This window comes from Carlito syrichta, unplaced genomic scaffold, assembly GCF_000164805.1.
Source record: "Carlito syrichta isolate Samal-C Ts95f unplaced genomic scaffold, Tarsius_syrichta-2.0.1 Scaffold311628, whole genome shotgun sequence".
NCBI classification, from domain to species: domain Eukaryota; kingdom Metazoa; phylum Chordata; class Mammalia; order Primates; family Tarsiidae; genus Carlito; species Carlito syrichta.
Genome location: NW_007255724.1, coordinates 909548 through 930829, shown reverse-complemented (window position 1 = coordinate 930829; position 21282 = coordinate 909548). Strand labels below are relative to the sequence as shown.

Below are 21282 nucleotides of genomic sequence, written 5' to 3'. Positions count from 1 at the left end.
TGTTAATTTGTATGGTCCTTACTTTCTTAGGAAAACTATATGCACGAGTGTCACCTATTTGGTAACACGGAGAAGTTACCTATTATTCCTGTTTTCATTTTACAGCAAAGTTAACCTAGGTTCAGAGAATCAATTAATATGTCTGGGATTATATAGCTAGTGTGTGGCAGAATGACAGAACCAGGGATTAAACTCAAATTTCTGGCTACCAATCCACAAGACCATGATGTCTCTGTTTAAAATAAAATGTAGAAGTGTTCCATTCTCTTTTTCACATAGTTATGCTATATTTTAAGAAAACAAAACAATGGAAACATGAATTTACATAGTTTATGAATTAAGTAGTAATTAATCTTTAAACAATTTTTAATTTAATTTTATTTTATTTTAAAGTTGTGGGGTGCAAGTCAGGATTGTGTACATAAGTGGCTTAGGTACAGGTGAAGTTTGGGGCCTCCCATTGGACTTCACCTCACCTACTGTGGGAGACCAGCACCTGCAAAGAGATTTAGGGGGTCCCTGGGAGGTGTGGTGGTGTCAGCAATTATTCTGGAGAAATAAAGAGAAAGAAAGAGAGAGACGGGGGGAGAAAGAAAGAGACTGGACTCTGTCTAGTGCAGAAGCCGTTTAATGGGGCGAACCGTAAGCCTTTTATCCCAAAATTTCACAGGTTAAATCATAAGACTTTCACGTGAACACAAAGCCAGGTGGGTGAGGGGCGTCCCCCACCCACCAGGTGTTTCCTCAGGCATGAGGAGGAACAATCCCAATTAAATCGCAAAACTTTTACATAAACATAAAGCCAGGTGAATGAGGGACGTTCCCCACCCACCAGGTGTTTTCTCAATCATGAGGAAGGAGGATGCTAAAATTATCTCACTGTTCCTCATGCTTGGTTAATATTCCTCAAAAGCAATACAACAATTCTAATTCATAATATTCTAATAATCAAAAACTTTTAAAACTTATGCATACACAACACCTAATGACAAACTTAAATCCCAATTCCTTTCTATTTTATGCTAATTCTACCTACACTATAGAAACTCTTAATTATAGCCCAAACCAGTTCCTAAGAAATGTGGCCCAGCACAAACTGGGCTTTCTAGTAACTCTAGATAATTAACTATATTATTAAGATTGAAACAGCACTTTATATGTATATATTAATTCTACAAATATACTTTTAAATCTTATAAAGAAGCTTGTACCATATTAAAGGCTCCCAAATGTGACCTGAGTTTGAATTATGTTAAGTTTAAAGCCGAAACCGCAGTCTGTGAGAAACGGGAACAATGGACTCCTAAAACAAGCCATGCCTGTCGTACTCTCAGAGCTTCATGCTTAGATCATCAAAGTCCCTGCTAGTGGGATGTGCCAAACAGCAAAGACGAGAAGAGGGAACGGACCATCAGCTCCTGAACTCATCCTAGTGGTCTCAGGGTTCACAGCCCACCTGGATCCCTAACGCTCAGATGGGGCCTCCTCAGCCGGCTCCCAATAACCTACTTAGGACCAGGCACCCTTATTGATGTTATGTGTCCCCCCCCAATCCCCTGGCAATGTCCTGCTACTGCCAATCCCTTTTTCCTTTTTTGTAGTATTATAATAGGTGTTCAGCGTCCACTTATTAGTGAGAACACGTGGCTCTCAGTTTTTTGTTTCTGTGATATATCACTGAGGATGATAGACTCCAAATTCATCCAGGTTTTTGAGAAGTCCATAATTTTGTACTTTATGGCTGCATAGTATTCCATTGTGCATATGTGCCACGTTTTTAAAATGCCCAGTTTTGATAGCACGATTGGTTCCACGTTTTTGCTGTCATAATTAGTGCTGCAATAAACACATGTGTGCAGGTATCTTTTTTGCAGAAAGATTTGAGTTCCTCTGGGTATATATTCGAATTCCTCTGGGTCATATGGAAAGTCAATTTCTACTTCTTTGAGGAATCACCAAACTGTTTCCCATAGAGAATGAATTAGTTTGTACTCCAACCAGTGGTGTAGAAGCATTTCCTTTTCTCTGCATCCTTGCTAGCATCTATTGTTTTTTGTTTTTTTAATGATGGCCATTCTTACTGGAGTTAGGTGGTATCTCAAAGTAGTTTTGATTTGCATTTCTCTGATGATTAGTGAGGCTGAGAGTTTTTTCATGTGTCTGTTGGCTGCTCATATGTCTTCTTTTGAGAAGTGTCTGTTCTTGTCATTTGCCCATTTTTTTAATGGGGCTGTTCCCCTCACCCTTCAGCACTTTTGAGTTCCTTGTAGATTCTGGATGTTAGGCCTTTGTCAGATATACAGTTGGAAAATATCCCATTTGGCTGTCTCCTTGCTCTCTTGATGGTTTCTTTTGCTTTGCAGAAGCTTTCATTTTAATGACGTCCCACTTGTCTATCTTATCTCTTATGGCATGGGCTTTTGGAGTTTTGATAAGGAATTGATTGCCTAATCCAATTTCTGTAACAGTGTCTCCTGTGTTTTCTAAGATTCTTAAAATTTGAGGTTTTACATTTAGGTGTTTGATTCATTTGGAGTTGATTTTTGTATATAGTGATAGGTAGGGGTGCTGTTTCAATCTTGTGCATGCGGTCAGCCAGTTTTCCCAGCACCATTTACTTAATAGGTTCTCCTCTCCCCAGTGGTTGTTGGCTGAGCTTTATTGAAGATAAGTTGGTTGAGAAATTGAGGTTTTGCTTCTGGAATCTCTATCCTGTTCCATTGGTCTCTATGCCTGTTCTTGTACCAATATCAGTTGTTTTTATTATAGTAACCTTATAATAAATTTTAAAGTCTGGGAGTGTGATACTGCTAGCTTTGTTTCTTTTGCTGAGGATTGTTTTGGCTATTCATGGTCATTTTTGTTTCCATATGAATTTCTGTATTGTCATTTACAGGTCTGAGAAGAATGATGCAAGTAATTTAATGGGTATTGCATTGAACCTGTAGATTGCCTTGGATAGGATGGACAGCTTAACAAAGTTGATTCTTCCAATCCATAAGAATGGAACATTTTTCCATTTGTTTGTATCTTCTTTGATTTCTTTGAGCATTGCTTTATAATTTTCATTGTAAAGATCTTTCACTTCTCTGGTTAAGAATATGCCGGGGTATTACAGTTTTTTGGTGACTATTGTGAATGGAATTTTACTTTTTATTTGGTTTTCTAGTGTATAAAAATGTGACTGTGCTTTGCATGTTTATTTTATACCCTGGGACTTTGCAAAGTCTTTTATCAGTGCAAGGAGGTTTTTGACAAATTCTCTTAGGTTTTCAAGTCATAGCATCATGTTGTCAGCAAAGAGGGATAACTTAACTTCCTCTTTTCCTATTTGGATACCCTTGATTTCCTTCTCTTGTCTGATTGCTCTAGCTAAGATTTTCAACACTATGTTGAACAGGAGGGGTGAGAGTGGGCAGATTTATCTTGTTCTGGTTTTCAGAGGAAATGTTTCCAATATCTGTCTAATTTCTGTTGGCTCTAGGTTTATCATAGATGATTTTTACTATTTTGAGATATGTTCCCTCTGTATCTAGGCATTCGAGGGTTTTTATCAAGAATGGATGTGGATTTTGTTGAAAGCCTTTTCTGAGTCTAATGATATAATCATGTAGTTATTGATTTTCCATCTGTTAATGTATTTAATTTTATTTATGGTCTTGCAGATGTTAAACCAGCTCTGCATCCCAGGGATGAAGCCTACTTGGACATGGTGGATAATTTCTGAGATGTGTTGTTCAATCTGATATGTTAGTCTTGTTGAGAATTTTTACATCTACATTCATCAGGGATATTGACCTGTAGTTCTCTTTGTTGGTTCTTTGCCTGATTTGGGTATCAGTGTAATGTTAGCTTCATCAAATGATTTGGAGAGATTTCCATCTTCTTCAATTGTCTAGAATACTTTCAATAGGATTGGTATCAGCTTTTCTTTTTATGTTTTGTAGAAGTCTGCTGGAAATCCGTCTGGTCTGGGACTTTTTTTTTTTGTAGGTAGTTTTCTTATGACAGAGTCAATTTTCCTGGTTGTTATTGGTCTATTTAGGGTCTCATTTTCTTGTTTCAACCTTGGGAGGTTGTGTGATGTCAGAAAGTTCTTGATTACATTTAGGTTTTTGAGTTTGTTTCCATACAGGCATTCATAATAATGTCTGATAATCTTTTGTATTTCTTTGGGGTTGGTTGTGACTTGATCTTTTGTGTTTCTGATTATGTTTATTTGGGCTTTTTCTCTGTTTTTCTTGGTCATTCTGGCTAGGGTTTCATCAATCTTGTTTGTCCTTTCAAAGAACCAGATTTTTGTTTTATTTTTTTCTATGATATTTTGTCTTCTATATCCTGTATTTGGGCTTTTACTTTGGTAATCTGGATTCTTTTGCTGAAATTAGGGTTTTGATAGTCCTGCCTTTCCAGCTCCCTTAGGTTACTTTTTAGACTCTTGATTTATGATCTTTTTATTTTCTTGATGTGTGTTCATAGAGATATAAATTCCCTTTTTAATACTGATTTCATGATATCCCAGAGGTTTTGGTAAGATGCGATTTTGTTTTCATTTGTTTCCAAGAATCTTTTAATTTCTGTTTTGATTTCTGTGTTGACCCAGGAGTTGTTCAGCATTGTGTCATTTAGTATCCATGTGTTTGTGTGTTTTCAGGGGATTTTGTTTGTGGTAATATTTATTTGTATTCTATTGTGGTCTGAGAAGGTGCATAGTAGTATTTCTATCTTATGGAATTTGTTTATGTTTGATGATTTATGGCTGAGGATGTGGTCAATCTTGAAGTATGTTCCATGTGATAATGAGTAGAATGTATACTCCATGATTGTTGGATGGAGTGCTCTGTAGATATCTATGAAGTCCATTTGATCAAGTGTCAAGTTAAGGTTCTGGATCTATTTATTGATTTTTTTGCCTCGATAATCTATCTATGGTTGTTAGTGGGGTATTTAAGTCCCAAGCTATGATAGTGTTAGAGGCAATATCCTTTTTTAGGCTACCTAGTAGTTGTTTTATAAATCCAGGTGTTCCTGTGTTGAGTGCATATATGTTTAGGAGGATATTTCTTGTTGATGGACTGAATTTTTTATCATTATGTAATGCCTTCTATATCTTTTTAAATTTTTGATAGCTTGAAGGTTGTTTTGTATTGTATTAAAATCATGACTTCTCTCTTCTTTTTTTTCCCATTCACCTGAAAGTTTATATTCCATCCTTTAACTTTGAGTCTGTGGGTCTCCTTTGTAGTAGGATATGTTTCCTGGAGGCAGCATATTGTTGGGTTGTGTTCTTTTGTTTATTTATTTATTTATTTTGAGTTGGAGACTCACTCTGTCACCCAGACTGGAGGGCAGTGGCCACTCCTGGCCATTGCAGCCTTGACCTGCTGGGCTCTGGCGATCCATCCACCTCAGCCTTCCAAGTAGCTGGAACTACAGGCACGCGCTACCACACCTGGCTAATTTTTTTTTATTTTATTGTAGAGATGAGGGCTCGCCAAGTTGCCCAGGCGGGTCTCAAACCCGCGGGCTCAGGCAATCCACTCGCATCAGCTTCCCAAAGTGCGGGATTACAGGCTGAGCCACCGAGCCCGGTTTGGGTTGTGTTCTTTTAAACCAGTTTGCCACTCTATGTCTTTTCAGGGGTGCATTTAACCCATTGATATTCAGACTGATTATTGAAATGTGACAGTTTATCCCTGTCATAGGCTCTTATATGGCTGTTTTGGTTTTTTAAAATTTTGACTTGATATGTGTGTGTGTTTCCAATTTTGCAATTGCAAGGTATGTTGTGTTGCTTTCATGTTTTCCTGCATCCTTGGGAAGTACATGGTTGTTTTTTCTTTCTCTTTTCTTCTGTGCTTAATAACTTCTTGAGCATCTCCTGTAGAGTTGGTCTGGAAGCAGCATAATCTCTTATGGATTGGATATCTGGGAAGGATTTTAATTCTCCATCACTGATGGAGCTGAGTTTGGCTGGGTGGGAAATTATTGGTTGAAATTGTTTATCTCTGAGTACTTTGAAAATTGAACTCCAGTCCCTTTTAGTTTGCAGTGTTTCTGCTGATAAGTCTGCTGCTCTTCTGATTGTTCTTCCTGGTAGGTAGTATGACCTTTCTCTCACTGCCTTTAGGAATTTTTCTTTTATACCTACTTTATGTAGGTGAATTACTATGTATCTAGGAGTTGGTCTTCTCATTTGATGTGTTGCAGGGGTTCTCTGAATCTTTTGTGTTTGGATGGTTGCATCTCTGGTGAGATGTGGAAAGTTTTCTTGGATAACCTCCTGGAATACTTGTTCCAAGGTGTTCTGCGTTTCCCTTTCTTTTTCTGGAATATCAACCGGGCATAAGTTCAGTCTCCTGATAATTGCACATCTCTTAGAGGCTTTGTTCTTTCTTTCTGAGTTTTCTTTCTATGTTTGTAACATATCAGTTTAATTCTATGTGCTGGTTTCAAGCTCTGAGATTCTTTCTTCTGCTTGCCATGCTTGTCATCTTGTTATTTATTTCCTGGATGAAGTTTTTTTGTGGCCAAAATCTCTGTTATAAATTTTTTCAGTGTTGTGGCTTGACTTTCTTGAGTCTTATTCACTTTTTCCATCCATTCCCTAATCCCTGTTGTATTCTGGGGCCCATCATTGGTGATTTCCATTGTTTGGGTTCTGAGGTTTAATTTTTTTTTCAGGTGCTGCTTCTTTAGTTCACTGGGAATTACCTGTGTTCTTTCATTGATTTTTTTTCTCATTTATGACAGATCTCTTTTCTCTTTAATTCCGTTTTTGGGTAGTAGTGTGCAAGGCTTTCTCTTCTGTTTTTTCTTAGTCCTCTATTCTGCCCTGGTCAGAGCCTCTGAATCTGTTGTTTTGAAACAGAGCTAGAGGTGGGAAGGTTTTCTGTTTCTTATAGTTTTGAGATTCAGATAAAGTGGTGGATGGATAGTTAGGATTCAGAAACTACTTGCAAGTTAGAATGTTCATTGACTGGTGTATGGGCCTCCTGAGACCCACTCCCCACCACCAGTCTATGTGATGAAGTAATGGGTAAGCACATGTACCCCTGAACCCAAGATGAAGTAACAGCAATTAGGAGAATGAGAAAAGTAGAATGAAATAGAATGGGTAAAAATAACAAAAAATACAATAAACCACAGAAAAGCCAAAGCAAAAACAAGAACAAAAAAGACAAAGAGAAAACAAAAAACAAGCCAAAACAAAAAACTAACAAAAAAGGAAACATTAAAAAACACAGAAAAACATACAAAAAAACAAACAACAGGAAAACCAAACACACACACAAACACACACGCACATGCACACATGTGCGCGCGCACACACACACACACACACACACACACCCACACACACCCTAAAAATTAAAGGAAAAATGGAGAATGAATGCAAAATGAACCCTTAGGCACACATTCACTCACTTTAAAAACAAAAGAAGAGCAAAACAACAAAAAAAATGGGGGGGATGCAGATCGAACCCTCACACACAATCAAACATACTCACACACTAAACCCAAATAAAAGAACAAAAAAGAATTTTAAAAAAATTTCTGGGCACTAACCATCCTCTTGTGGCAGATTCTTTAATTATTCCTCTCAGCTATTCTCAGGTAAACCTGTATGTCATCTCTTGTGGGGCTGGCTGGCTCATTCATAATAACATGTGGCCCAGGGGGATGAAGGGGTTTGGGTTGGGTGGGGCAACAGTCCTTACCTCCTGCTCTCTAAGTTCAGGGGAATTCCTTCTGGTGGGGAGGTGTGTGATTATCTCCTTCCCAGGTGCTGGCGGTGGGCACCCCAACCACACTATCCCAGAGTAGATCTCTCCTAGTGTAGCTGCCTTCCAGTCTCTACCTGTGTTCGTCCCTCTCAGTCGTGCCCCAACTGTGTGGGTCTGCCATTCAGAGGATTGCTGGGGAGGAGGAGATTGGGTCTGCCCAGGACTCACTACAGATCTCCTGGGAGGATCTTTGACCTTTTCTGGTCACACTCTTTGTCCCATGGCTGGATCAGGGTAGAGGGTGGGGTGCTTGCGACTTCACAATTATTTTGTCCCTCTGAAGGTTGTGCTTCTGGGATATTCCCTCTGGGTCACAATCAACCCCTGACTAGTTAACCTACCTATCTCAGAGAGGGGGTCTCTTGCTTCATGGTGAGCCAGCTTAACTGCCTAGTTTTCAAGATGGTGGTGGGGGCACCTGTTTCATCTTCTTCAATGGTGCTTTGCCTCTTCCTCCCTCACCACACTCTCTCCACAGCCCTTGCTGCCAGTGACCAGCCTGGCACTGTGATGGTGGGGTAGTCTGGCAGTGGTCGCTCCCTGTAGCTTCTTCCCAGGAAAAGGTTTGTTGATTTTAGAAAATGGCACTTGACTTCTGCTTCTTGGGAGGCACTAGGGTCCAAGGAGCTGCTGGCACCAGCTGTTTCACCATGAAAGCCCTGGCCACTTGCTCCTGAGTCCCTATGCAGTGAGACACTCACACCCCAACTTACAAACAGACATGCATGTAAATTATTTTTAATTCACTCACTCACACGGGGACTTGCACAGTCCGACTAGCTCTACTACCATCTTTTTTTTTTTCCTCAGTATTTAATCTTATTACAAAAAGTGTCATGATTTTGCAAGGAAGTTCCTGTGGTAAATATAAAACATCATTTTTTCAATTACAGAATATGCCAAAAAACAGAATTATGGGAAATAATGAATAATACTATTAACAAACAACAAAAATAAAACACTGTTCTCAGCTGCTACAGGATACACATTCTTAAGCTCACTTGAAATATGTGCTAAAATCATAATTTTCTACTTTTGGAGCACTTATTAAGTGCTTTATAAACATTCCATTTAATCCTTTCAGCAATTAAGTGGTGTCTTTATTTTTACTTTGTTAGTTCTGGTACACAAGTGAAGAAATGGAAGCTTAATGAGTTTGAATAACCTTCTCTTAGTCACACTAATAGTAAGTGAGAGAACAAGGGTTTGAGACAAGATCTTCCTTTATCTCCAAGGTCAGTGTTTACAACTCCAAGCCCTATCACCTCCCTATTAAATCATGTGGTGTTCAGTGACAGCAGATAGTGCTATTGCTAAGAGCCCCGTTGACTAATTCTGGCAGAGAATGGAATGAAATCACACAACCAGCTGATACTGAACAATTGTCCATTTGATGTCAGAACAGCAGGAAGAGTTCTAAAGAATTTTCTTTCAGTCATGTCTGCTCTCAGAACACCAACCACATCTAGAAATGTCTTCTTTTACTCTGGCAGCTGCTGACTATCAAGGACTTTCTATGCTTAGCAAATATTATAAACCTATTGGAATATTTTTACCCTTGCAGAATTTTTACTGTGCCTATATTTCCATGCTTTTTTATGCAGTCATGCTATTTTTGTAGTGACATCAACTTTAAAGTCTTACAAAAGGAAATTATAAGAGTAACGGTTCTCAGCATAATTCACCCTTGCAGACAACCAATGAGGTTTTATGGTTTGTTTTCCATTTGGACTTGGTCATATCTTGAGTATATCATGAAGTTTTCTAACATTTATATGTGTACACATGTATTTTAGGATGGAGGCCTAGAAGAACAATTTTGTTTGCAAGCTGGGATGCAGAAGAATTTGGTCTTCTCGGTTCTACTGAGTGGGCAGAGGTTAGTTGGTAATTTGCTGCAATGTAAATTTTGTATAGTAATAAAACATGTAGGACTTAATTGCCAAGCAATTAAAAATAATAAGTGCATTCAGTGAGAAAATATTCTCTCCCCCCCAAAATCTGAAGCAACATATTCTAGCTCAAAAATCGACAATAAAAATCTCTTTGTTGCTAAAGAACTAAGCTTCATTTGAACTGTTTAGAGCTCTTTAATGTCAATTGTCAAAATTAATTTAGCTTTATTTCTGGGGAGTGTGATAGACATACTAGGAACCAAACATCAAAACCTATTTGGGGCTGAGGTGAGTGGATTGCCTGAGCCCGTGGATTCGAGACCTGCCTGGGCAGCGAGACCTCATCTCTACAATAAATTAAAAAATCAGCCGGGTGTGGTAACGCATGCCTGTAATTCCAGCTACTTGGAAGGCTGAGGTGGAAGGATCACCGGAGCCCAGCAGGTCGAGGCTGCGGTGGCCGGGAGCAGCCACTGCACTCCAGTCTGGGCGACCGAGTGAGACTCCAACTCAAAAAAAAAAGAAAAAAAAAAATCTATTTGGTTTCATTATGATTCTACTTGGCTTTTCGAATAGCTGCTAAAGTGAACTGCATTTAAATACCCTTTGAACTTCTACAATAAGTTATAATTTTTACATTTATCTTTACACCATAATGACCTACTCTATATTAAATCATGTTAAAAGTAAGACAGAAAGTTTCACCACAAAATATTTATTAGCTCTCTTGAAAAGTCATTTTACCTGCATGTATTGGCTTTGTATAAATAATGTTAAGTAAATATATGCAAGGTTAATATTTATTCCATTAATTTCCAGTCATACTGTATATGTTTATTGACTTTTATTGTACTCCAGTTATTACGTGAACTCCTGTAAACTCTAATTTTCTTTGGGAAAAAAAAGTGCTATTTTTTATTTTGTCTATAGACTTACCTAAAGCTTTTACAAGAAAGAATTATATCTGTGTCTGTAAGAGCCTAAATATTTTGAGGGTAAGATTTGTCTTTTTCAAATTATTTCCTTCACTTGGAGTTGCATTTTTTTTCATTTACTCTCTCACAGTCAGAATGCTTAGAAATGTATGTTTTGGAGACTCAAAATACACATTGATATCTCAAAAAAAGTTGCCACGGTTTTTTTTTTTTGCATGCTCTAAAAATGTGTAATTTATCAACATTCAACAGCAGATGGTGCCATCTTACAAGATTTGACTTATTTGGGGTACAGAGAGGAATTTTTCATAAATTGAAATAGCTCATTCTCTGTGAGTCACGCAAGAGTCTCTGCTTAAATAATGAGAATTTCATGAGAAGCCTGTCATTGAAAAATCTCTTAAGTTGGCCAAAATTAATTTTTGAAGGGTAAATTACAGTGTATTTAATAAATTAACTACTTTTCCATTTACCATAAGTCTGCAGACAGTTTCATCTTAAAAGTTAGTTTTAAATAAATTTTCCTTGTTGTTTCTTATCAATAACCTTTATTCAAATTCTTTCAAGCCGATTCTCTTTTGGGACTCAGGTCAAATTTGTGGTTAACATGGGTCAACTTAATTTAGAAATCTACGTTCAATAAATGTATGTGTGCATTTGGGGGGAGCAGAGTGGGTTATGATGATATGTTTACAGTTTTCTGTTTTATTATAGGAGAATTCAAGACTCCTTCAAGAGCGGGGTGTGGCCTATATTAATGCCGATTCTTCTCTAGAAGGTGAATCTCATTGTTCTCATAAGATGTAATTATGGCAGGAGCTACTATCTAGTTTATAAATTATGAACCAACAAGGAGGGCAGTCCATTCACATGTGAATAGGGAACCTGCGCCTGTTTTTCCAGCCCTAGTTGAAAGATGTATTTTTATTGGCTTGAGGTATAGAATACTGATGTGAAAAGCAGTGTTCTTTGATGAACAGACTCCCTTATATATGGCAGGAATTTAGTAGGCACCTGTTGAATGCCTAAAGAGTTCTGCAATTTTAGCATGGGATTGAAAAAAGCATTTAGTTTTAATCCCCAGTTTCATCATAATATTTTAACACTTTTGAAAAATACTGATTTTCAATATTTCCTCTCAAGTGTTTTTTAAAAATTATTACTGAAAAATGATAAGCAAGTTCTTAAATTTGTATTTAAATCAATGTAGCAACAATTTCCTGAGTGCCTCTCTGTGCAATTTACTTTTTTAGGGATTCAGAGGAAACAGAGGCTAGTTAGTAAGGAATGAGCTTATACTCAGGAACTTGTAGCTCAGTCTAGGTGATAAAATAAATCAGTGTTGGATTATAATACATGCAAGTACTATTTGAGGGGTGTGAACAAACTGCTCTGGGAGTTCAGAGGACAGAATGATAGCAACTTCAGGAAAGGTTTAAGAAATAGGATAGGCATTTGAGACAGGCCTTGTATCATGAGGTGTGTTTAATAAGCAAAAGTTCAAACTAAAGGGCTTCTCAGGTTGATTTCTGCCAAAATGAAGCCCTCCACTGTCTCTGCATGGCAGCTCCACTCATCTTCCTGATTCATGACCATAAGCGACTTCCCAGACATTGCACTGCTGTTCTCTGCACTCAGATTTCTCTTCAGTACATTTTCCACCAGCTTAGTACTTATCCTCATAGTCCCCCTGGAATGTTACTTTCTCAGGGAAGCCATGTCTTTGCAGCACTCATAACTATCTGTATTAAATAATTATTTGTTTTACTCGCTGCCTTTCTCAATGGCTTGGATTCTTTGGCAAGGAAAAGACAGCATTTTGCTTGTTTATTCCTGGAAGCCTTATATCTTGTTAAATAAGTATCAGTGGCATGAATGAATTAAGGTAGACTTAGAATATATGTATTCACCTGGGCTGAGGCCATCCACCTCACCTTCCCTAGTAGCTGGGACTGCAGGCATGCACCACTGTACCTAGCCTTAGTTATTTAGACTTGATTTTTAATGCATTTTAAAAAGTCATTATGTTTTCCTTATGTCATTCCTTGGTTTGAAATGCTTCATTGTGTCCCCATAATTTTCAAAATCAAGAACAAAGAACACGCGAGGTACAGTATGATTGGGATACCATCTCACTTTGTTTTCTAATTAAAATGTTATTAAATGTTCATTTATCAAATAATACAATTATGAATTCTTGAATTTCTAACGTTAAAATGAAAAATTTACAAATAAGGCAAAACTTCCACACAAGCCAGTCTCAAACTTTCTCCCCTCTCCAAAGATGCTACCATCCTCACCTCCAGGTGTTTCCATCATGTTGACATTCATATGTAGAATCTAGCTCACACAAAGTGCTGTTAATGCCTCAGGTGCTGTGTTAAGTGCTTTACATGGCAAAAAAAAAATTACTTGATATTCACAATAACCTCTGAGGTAAGTACTTTTATTATCTCTGTTATATAGAAGAGGAAACTGATACTCGGAGGGGCTGAGTAACTTTCTCCAGGTTTCGCAACCAGTGAAAGTTTGAGATTAGACTCAAATCATGCTGGTTTGTCTCAGCTCTATCCTTCTAGCCACTGCACTCTGTTGCCTTTTAGCACTCTGTACAAGTTTGGTATCATATTTTAGCTAAATGGTTCTACAACTTGCCTTTTTCATTCAGCAACATATTGTGAAACACCTTCCATGTCAGTACATATCTATCTACTTCACTTAAAAACAAACAACAAAAATCTTCACTTTTATTTTGAGTTGGAGTCTTGCTCTGTTGCCTAGCCTGTGGTGCAGTGGCACGACCATAGCTCACTATAGTCTCAACCTCCTGGTCTCAAGTGATACTCCCAAATTGCCTGAACTACAGGCATACAGCACCATACCTGGCTAGTATTTTCATATTTTGTAGGGATATGATCTCGCTATATTGCCCAGGCTGGTCTGGAACTCCTGGTCTGAAGCCATCTGCTTCAGTCTTCCAAAGTGCTAGATTACAGGCGTGCCACCAACACGCCCAGCCTACTTTGTGTTAAATAGGACAATTTATATATCAGTTATCTAACTGAGGGATATGGTCAGGTTGCTTCAGTTTGTTGCAGTAAATATCCTTTAATTTGCATATTTGTTCTATAGAAAGTATAGAGGGGCGGGTAGATCGCCACAAGTATAATTGTTTGATCCCAGGATATGAGCATTTCAAGTTTAATAAATGCTGCCACTGTCCTTCCTTATAACTTTTTCTGTTTTAAAAGTTACATTAGCTATGTGTACATATTTATTTTTCCAGATGAAGCTTAGAATTCTGAAATCAACATTTCAAGCTCCATAAACAACCCTGCTGGGGTGTCTCTATTTGCAAAGCCTCAACTTTTGCTGGGCCTAGACATGGATCAAAGCTTTGGGATCAAGACTGCTTTCCATCCTCTGAGTGTATTTGTGTGCTTTTACATTTCTGGGCATTTATTTATTTATTTATTTTGAGTTGGAGTCTTACTCTGTCGCCCAGTGGCCATTGCAGCCTCGGCCTGCTGGGCTCTGGAGATCCTTCCGCCTCAGCCTTCCAAGTAGCTGAAACTACAGGCGCACGCTACCACGCCTGGCTAATTTTTGATTTATGATAGAGGTGAGGTCTCGCCAAGTTGTCCAGGCGGGTCTCGAACCCTCAGGTTCAGGCAATTCATTCACCCTGGCCTCCCAGTGTGCGGGATTACAGGCTGAGCTACTGAGCCCGGCCATTTCTGGGCATTTATATAGGCTTTGCCCATAGTTGCAAAAGTGATTTCTTTTCTGCCTAGCTGACTCCTTCTGGTTCTAGAAGACTCAGTTAAGAGTCCACCCTAGGTGAAGTTGTGTTGATTGTCCAGCCAATCCCCCAGGCAGCCGCCTCCTCAGGCAGCTGCCTGGCTTCCCAAGAGCCCTGCCTTGGCTGCTTCTCGTGCCTCTAACACCCACCAGCCCGTGAACTTCCAAGGAACAGGGACTCCAATTCTCCTCTCCATTAAGAACTAGTTGGAGAGCACCTGGCCCACACATTCATTTTCACATCAAATATTTTTAAGGAGAAATGCTAAATACTAGGACTGTTCTAAGCACTGCGGATGTGGCAGCAAATAAAAAGGGAACTTGTTCCCATGGGATTTTTAGTCTATCGGGAGGACAGACAATGAAAGTACAAGTACATAATATGTCAGGTAGATGAGTAGTGTGGAGAAAAATGAGCCACGGTGAAGATAGATAGGGGCTGGAAGGGGGATGGAACAGTGCTGTTTTAGGTAGGGTGGTCGGAAGTCTCTCAGAAGATGTGAGGTTGAACCAGAGGAGGTGTGGGGCATGCAGACATAATGCTTAAGACTGTTCCAGGTGGAGGGAACAGTGTGCGCAAAGACCTAAGGGAGTATTCTGAGGCAGAGCATGAGACGAAGATTTGAGAGACGGCCTGGGGTTGTCTCCGACATGGCACCATGGGCTGCGGTGAGGAGGATGATTGTTACAGAGTGGGATGGGGAGCCGCTGGGAAGCTGAGGTTGTAAAAGGATCATTCTGGCTAGGGAGTTAGCAATGGTCTTTGACTTACAGAATAACAGAAAGAAATCACAATTTTTAAAATCTGCCTTTTCTTTATCTTTCAGGAATCTACACTCTGAGAGTCGATTGTACTCCACTGATGTACAGCTTGGTATATGACCTAACAAAAGAGGTAAAAATAATGACATATAATTTAAGAAAATCTAAGTTCTACAGACAATGTTTCCTCGAGGTACTATTATTAAGTTAGACATTGGTGTTGTTTTGTAATTCATTGCCTTTGTTTCATGCAACCCATATACACTCCGCAGAACAGCACGTGTAATAAACTGTTTTCACATACGACTGCCTTCCTCCCTCACCAATATGAGGCAGCCTGTGGGTGGCATCGTGTCTACCATCTCATTTGGAAACAAGGAAACTGAGCTCAATCATCAACTCCCAAAGTCATACAACTTGTACGGCAGCTGAACCAAGACTTGCTTCTATGGTTTAGCTCCTTATTTTAAAACTAGTTTATACTTCTCAATATGGCAGTATTAATTAATTCATGACACAAGACCCATTAAAGATTATTACTGGTTGAGAAAGAATATGCATAAAAATACCAAGTACTAGCTTCCAGGGGCAAATCATTTTGGGGCAGAAGCTGGGTGAGGTCACACAGGTCCTTTCAGGCTTTCTGCCTTGGGCTCCAGCCTCTAGCCCCACTGCGCCTGGCTGACAGCTCGGTGTTGCCTGATTCTCACAACAGCAGAAGATACTGAGCCTGGCTGATAGGAGGGGCCCGAATTCCTATAGGACTGACAGGTGGTGCTTTACTTTAGTTCTCTTACTCCAGAAATCCACTTGTCCTGATCCCAAAGTTAATCAGAATGGAGTGGTTTTTGCATGACAGGTTTACTGCTAACTATCTCTAACTGACCTGAATTGAACTAGAAACAAAACAAAATGCTGTTTATTTAATAAAATTACTAATTAAAATGTAATTACCAAGAAAAACACAATTATATTCTTTCATATAGGGCTTATACATAAAACCTAAATGTTATTAGGCTATGGTTTCAAAAGCATAGAAGTTAATCATATATCTTAACTTATTGGAATATAAAAATTGATATGAAAATAACTATTCTTGGCCGGGCACAGTGGCTCAAGCCTGTAATCCCAGCACTTTGGGAGGCCAAGGTGAGAGGATTGCTTGAGCCTGCAAGTTCAAGACTAGCCTGGGCAACATGGTAAGACCTCATCTCTACAATAAAAATCAAAAAAATTTGCCAGGCGTGGTAGCGCACACCTAGAGTTCAAACTACTTGGAAGCCTGAGGTGGAAGGATGAACTATTCATCTAATTAACTAAGAACTCCATCATTTGCCTGAAGTTTTATCAATCACCATACAGCATATAAAATTTAAATATCTGAAACATAATATTTGAGATAATTGCCAACATTCATGTAATTTAAATTTAATGCTGAAAAAGCTTGGCAGTTACTTTTTTTACTACCTGGATTGGTGGCATCCCATGATAGTTACAGAAAAAATTACTCTCTAGGTCAGGTTTGAAATGATATGATTCTTGAAAATTTGAGAGTCTGTTTTGGGAAAGTGATTTGCAGTATTTCAAATTTTGCTGATAAAATGATGGTTTCATAATGTATTTTTACAGTATTTCAAATTTGCATTTCTGAGAATAGTGCACGGTCCCTTATTTTTTATGTAAATTTAAGCTTGAGTGAAATAATTTTATTGCTTTATTTATTTGCATTTTATAAATTAAGTTGTTGGCATAACTTCTGATTCTGTTTGTTCATACAGGCTCTCTTTTTAATGTATATAGCTGCAAAGTCCTGATAAAGCCTGCACATATCTATTATAGCACATTTAATTGCACATTTTTTACTCACAGGGGACCTATTAGTAGAGAGTATAAGTATTATTGATCTCTGTATCCCTAAAGTCTACAAAAATTCTTAAACAATGTAGATACTCTATAATATTTTTGAATAGAATTTGTTGAAAAATAGTACATATGACTTAAATGAATTAAATATAAAATAAAACATTTTATACCATATATTGTTCAATTACCTGTAAGTAATAATGGAACATTAATTAATCTAGTTTGCTAAGTCTTTTTGGCACAGCACCTAATGCTCTTAGTCTAGAGTTCAATCATAGGTCATATATTACTCCTTTGGTTTTCTTCTCTGTAAAACCAGAAAATGTATTTAAGTAAGCTCAATGTTTAACCCAGTTACAATACATACTCAGTTAAATAAAATATTAATTACATTGTATCTTATTATGCATTATTTATTGACTTTGGCAACCTTACTGGCAAGAAACATTATTAAAATGAATACTTTCCCTTAGACAACTGGCTAACTTTATTTTATTTTCATTTTTCATAAAAGAGAAGAAATATATGATTTTGAGAATAGTTTCTCTCAAATTAGAAAAACAGATAAAAAAAGTATACAATACGACAGTTCATCTAAAGACAATGACTTGGTGCTAAAATGATGTAATCTTTTTTCTATGAACTTTATACATTTCTTTCTATAATGTGGTTGCATTTATACATAGTAATATGTACTTTTTTCATAGTCAGAAACTTATATTGTAATTTTCATGGCTTCCAATTAATGAATTAATTGCATCTCTGGTTTTGTTGAACTGTAATTCAGCTATTCACTTCCTGGTTGATGGAATTAAGGTTTCAATACATCTCGTTTATTTGTTGTCTTCTTTTTTTTTTTTTAATGTATATAGCTGCAAAGTCCTGATGAAGGCTTTGAAGGCAAATCTCTTTATGAAAGCTGGAATGAAAAAAGTCCTTCCCCTGAGTTTAGTGGCATACCCAGGTAAACAAATGAAACTTTCTTCTGAATTTAGTGTGAGGTTGTTTTGACAATAAGAAGGTATTTTCTTTCAATCATTAATTTTAAAAAAACTAACTTTCAGAATCCTCTAAAATATAATAAGGGAAAAATATTACTTAGGTTCACGAGTACAATATTATTTGTATGTTTTGAAGTTAAATCTGTAGGGCATCAAAAAATGTTTCTATTTTGAATAGGTAATATATACACATGGTACATTAAAAAGGTTATATAGGTTGAGTATTCCTTACACAAAATGCATGGGACCAGAGGTTTTTTAATAATTTTTTTTTTTGGAGTTTCAATTTTTTGGGGTTTTGGAATATTTGCATTATTCTTACTGGTTGAGCATCCCTAATCCAAAGAACCCAAACTTGAAAAACTTCAGTGAGCATTTTTTTTTTTTTTTTGTGAGTCAGGGTCTCACTCTGTTACCCCTAGGTTGGAGAGGAGTGGCACACGATCACAGCTCACTGCAGCCTCAACCTCCTTGTCTCAGGTGATCATGTGACCTCAGCCTCCTGAGTAGCGGTTTCATGCCCAGCTCATGTGATCATTTCCTTTGAGCATCATGTCAGTGCTTAGAAATTTAAAGACTTTGAATTTTCAAATTATAGATGCTTAATCTGTAATGGAGATAATAGTGAAAAATAATTGCCCTCATATTTCTGTCTCCTCATGACTCTGTAATTATTCTTTTTCTAAGGATCATATAGTTAACAAATATTTTGGCTACTCTAATAAAAATATAAGCATCACTTCAGCATTGACTGTATCTTCACAAGCAAAGGGAGAGAGGAATATATATTTCAATAGTCTATGATTATAGGTATCAATAGCATGAGTAATTTAAATTAATAAGAACAAAACTTATGTCTGAATTATCTAAAAAAATTCTTGCTTCTTTTCACTCTATCCTGTGTAACAAATAAAATAGTAGAATGAAGAATCTAAAGGAAAATGATTTCCAGCTTTAGGAATCTTTTTAAAAAATGTGACTTACATAATAGTTACTCCTGCACTAAACAGTCTTATAAACGTAGATTTTTATTATTAGAATTAATATTCCTTTCATTTTTGCTGTATATCTAAGGCTATACATTTAAAAATTATATTTATGATAGTAAGAATGGAGTTTAGTTTAATTGATCTCTAACCTGGACTTGAGGAAGAAATTACTCTGACATAGTTCTGTTATTTTTTCCCTAAAAGAATTGGCAAGTTGGGATCTGGTAATGATTTTGAGGTGTTCTTCCAAAGACTTGGAATTGCCTCAGGCAGAGCACGGTATACAAAAAATTGGGTAAGTCTATTTCAATACATTCTGTAAGATTGTTTTGAATATATTTTAACTGAACAAATACTTCTGACTCCAAAAAAAAGTGACTCAAGCATTAGAAGGAATAGAGGAATTTGAAAGCAGAAGGGAGAAGTCTTCCTGGTTGACGGCGCTTCTACCACATGGGATAGTGTCTGCATCTGGTGTTCTGAGCCCTGTGTTCAAGTATTATTGGCACTAATTCTCATGACTTGAAACTTGACCTGTGTATTCTTTTAATCATATTCTCTTTTGTTGTTGATGATGATTTTTTTGTTTTCATTTTCGTCAAAGTAACATAGGTACATCATTTATAAAATGTCAAGTAGCTCTTAGAGAGCTTAAAGACAGTGGTTTCTTATCTCACTTTCATGATTGTCCCATCCCTAATATATGAGCATCAGATTAAAACACTTGCAAATTTTTAAAATTGGTTTCTTCTGATCCCTACCTTTGTGTTTATAAATAATGTATTTATGTTGCTACTTCATTTTTCAGTTTTATGTTGTTAAAGACACATGTTAAAATGGTAAAAAAGACTTTATTTAAAAATATTGCAGTAGGGATATTGCAGCAGGGGAAGGAGACTGAGCTCAATTCCAAATACAGTAAAGGCGGCTGGGGATTTACATTCAACATTCAGGTTTTTTTCATTTGAGCTAGTTGTTTTTCACACACAGAAAATCTATTTTTTTTGAGTTGGAGTCTTACTCTGTCGCCCAGGCTGGAGTGCAGTGGCACACTCACAGCCACCCCAGCGTCGATCTGCTGGGCTCCAGTGATGCTTACGACTCAGCCTTCCAAGTTGCAGAACTACAGGCGCACGCCACCATGCCTGGCTAAGTTTTGATTTATTAAATTGCCCGGGCTGATCTCGAACCCATTGTCTCAGGCAATCCACTCACCTCAGCCTCCCAAAGTGCTGGGATTACAGGCTGAGCCGCTGAGTCACTGAGCCCCGCTCACAGGAAATCTTTAATATCCTGCCATTGGGGTAGAAACGCAAGGTTATATGGAGGATGGTGCTGAGAGTAGATATTATTATATTATCTATGTTTTACTTATGGAAAAATACTATGACAAAGAAAGGTCAGGTAACCACTCACAATTTTTGGAAATTAAGTTGTTTTTTTTTTTTAAATCAGAGTCTTATACTGTCATCCAGACTGGAGTGCAGTGTCATGGTCACTGCTACCAGATTCTCAGCCTGTTGGATTCAGGCGATCATTCCACCTCAGCCTTTCTGGCAGCTGGAACTATAGGCGCACACTACCATGCCCGGCTAATTTTTTTTTTTTTTATTGTAGAGATGAGGTCTTGCTGAGTTGCCCAAGTTGGTCTGGAACCCCTGGGCTCAGGCATTTCTCTCGCCTCTGCCTCCCAAAATGCTGGGATTACACACGCAGTGGTTAATAAATTCTGTAGTCTAGATTGAAACCCTGACCGGCCAGGGTTCCAGAATCCAAGTGTCTTCAACACATCTCTATATAAATTGTTCCTTTATATCAAAAACATAAACAGCATCTTAAGAATGGTCAAACATTGTAAACTAGCAGTTTACATTTTGAAATGTTCTTCTTTCTTCCTTTTATGGGTGCTCTTGGCTTTCCTTACACCTGCTTGTGCATCCTTTTGCTCTTCTCAGTGAGTCCACTGCTGAACCCCTCACCACTCAAACTCTCCATCCTTCAGCACACTGGTTGTCAGAGAATCATTTATTCATGAAATTTCAGTGATAAACAATTTAGCATTCTTTCTTATGTAATATTGTGTAATGCTTATTGCCTCTAACAATTCTCTGTCTTCGTACATCAGTATTACTCAAATGAAGGATTGTATTTTCTTTTATTTAAGATTCTTTAAATGTCTCCACATTTCCTGTATTATTTTTTTTTTTTTTTGAGTTGGAGTCTCACTCTGTCACCCAGACTGGAGTGCA

At 37.6% G+C, this 21282-nt stretch overlaps 1 protein-coding gene across 1 annotated transcript in view; it reads left to right on the top strand.

The window, feature by feature from the left end:
* LOC103271409 (glutamate carboxypeptidase 2-like) overlaps nt 1-21282 on the top strand; it is a 71601-nt gene that overhangs the window by 42374 nt on the left and 7945 nt on the right. Inside the window, 5 exon segments of the mRNA XM_021717970.1 lie at nt 9584-9666; nt 11332-11395; nt 15246-15313; nt 17916-18007; nt 19238-19332. Of these exon segments, the coding sequence (XP_021573645.1) occupies nt 9584-9666; nt 11332-11395; nt 15246-15313; nt 17916-18007; nt 19238-19332 (402 nt within the window).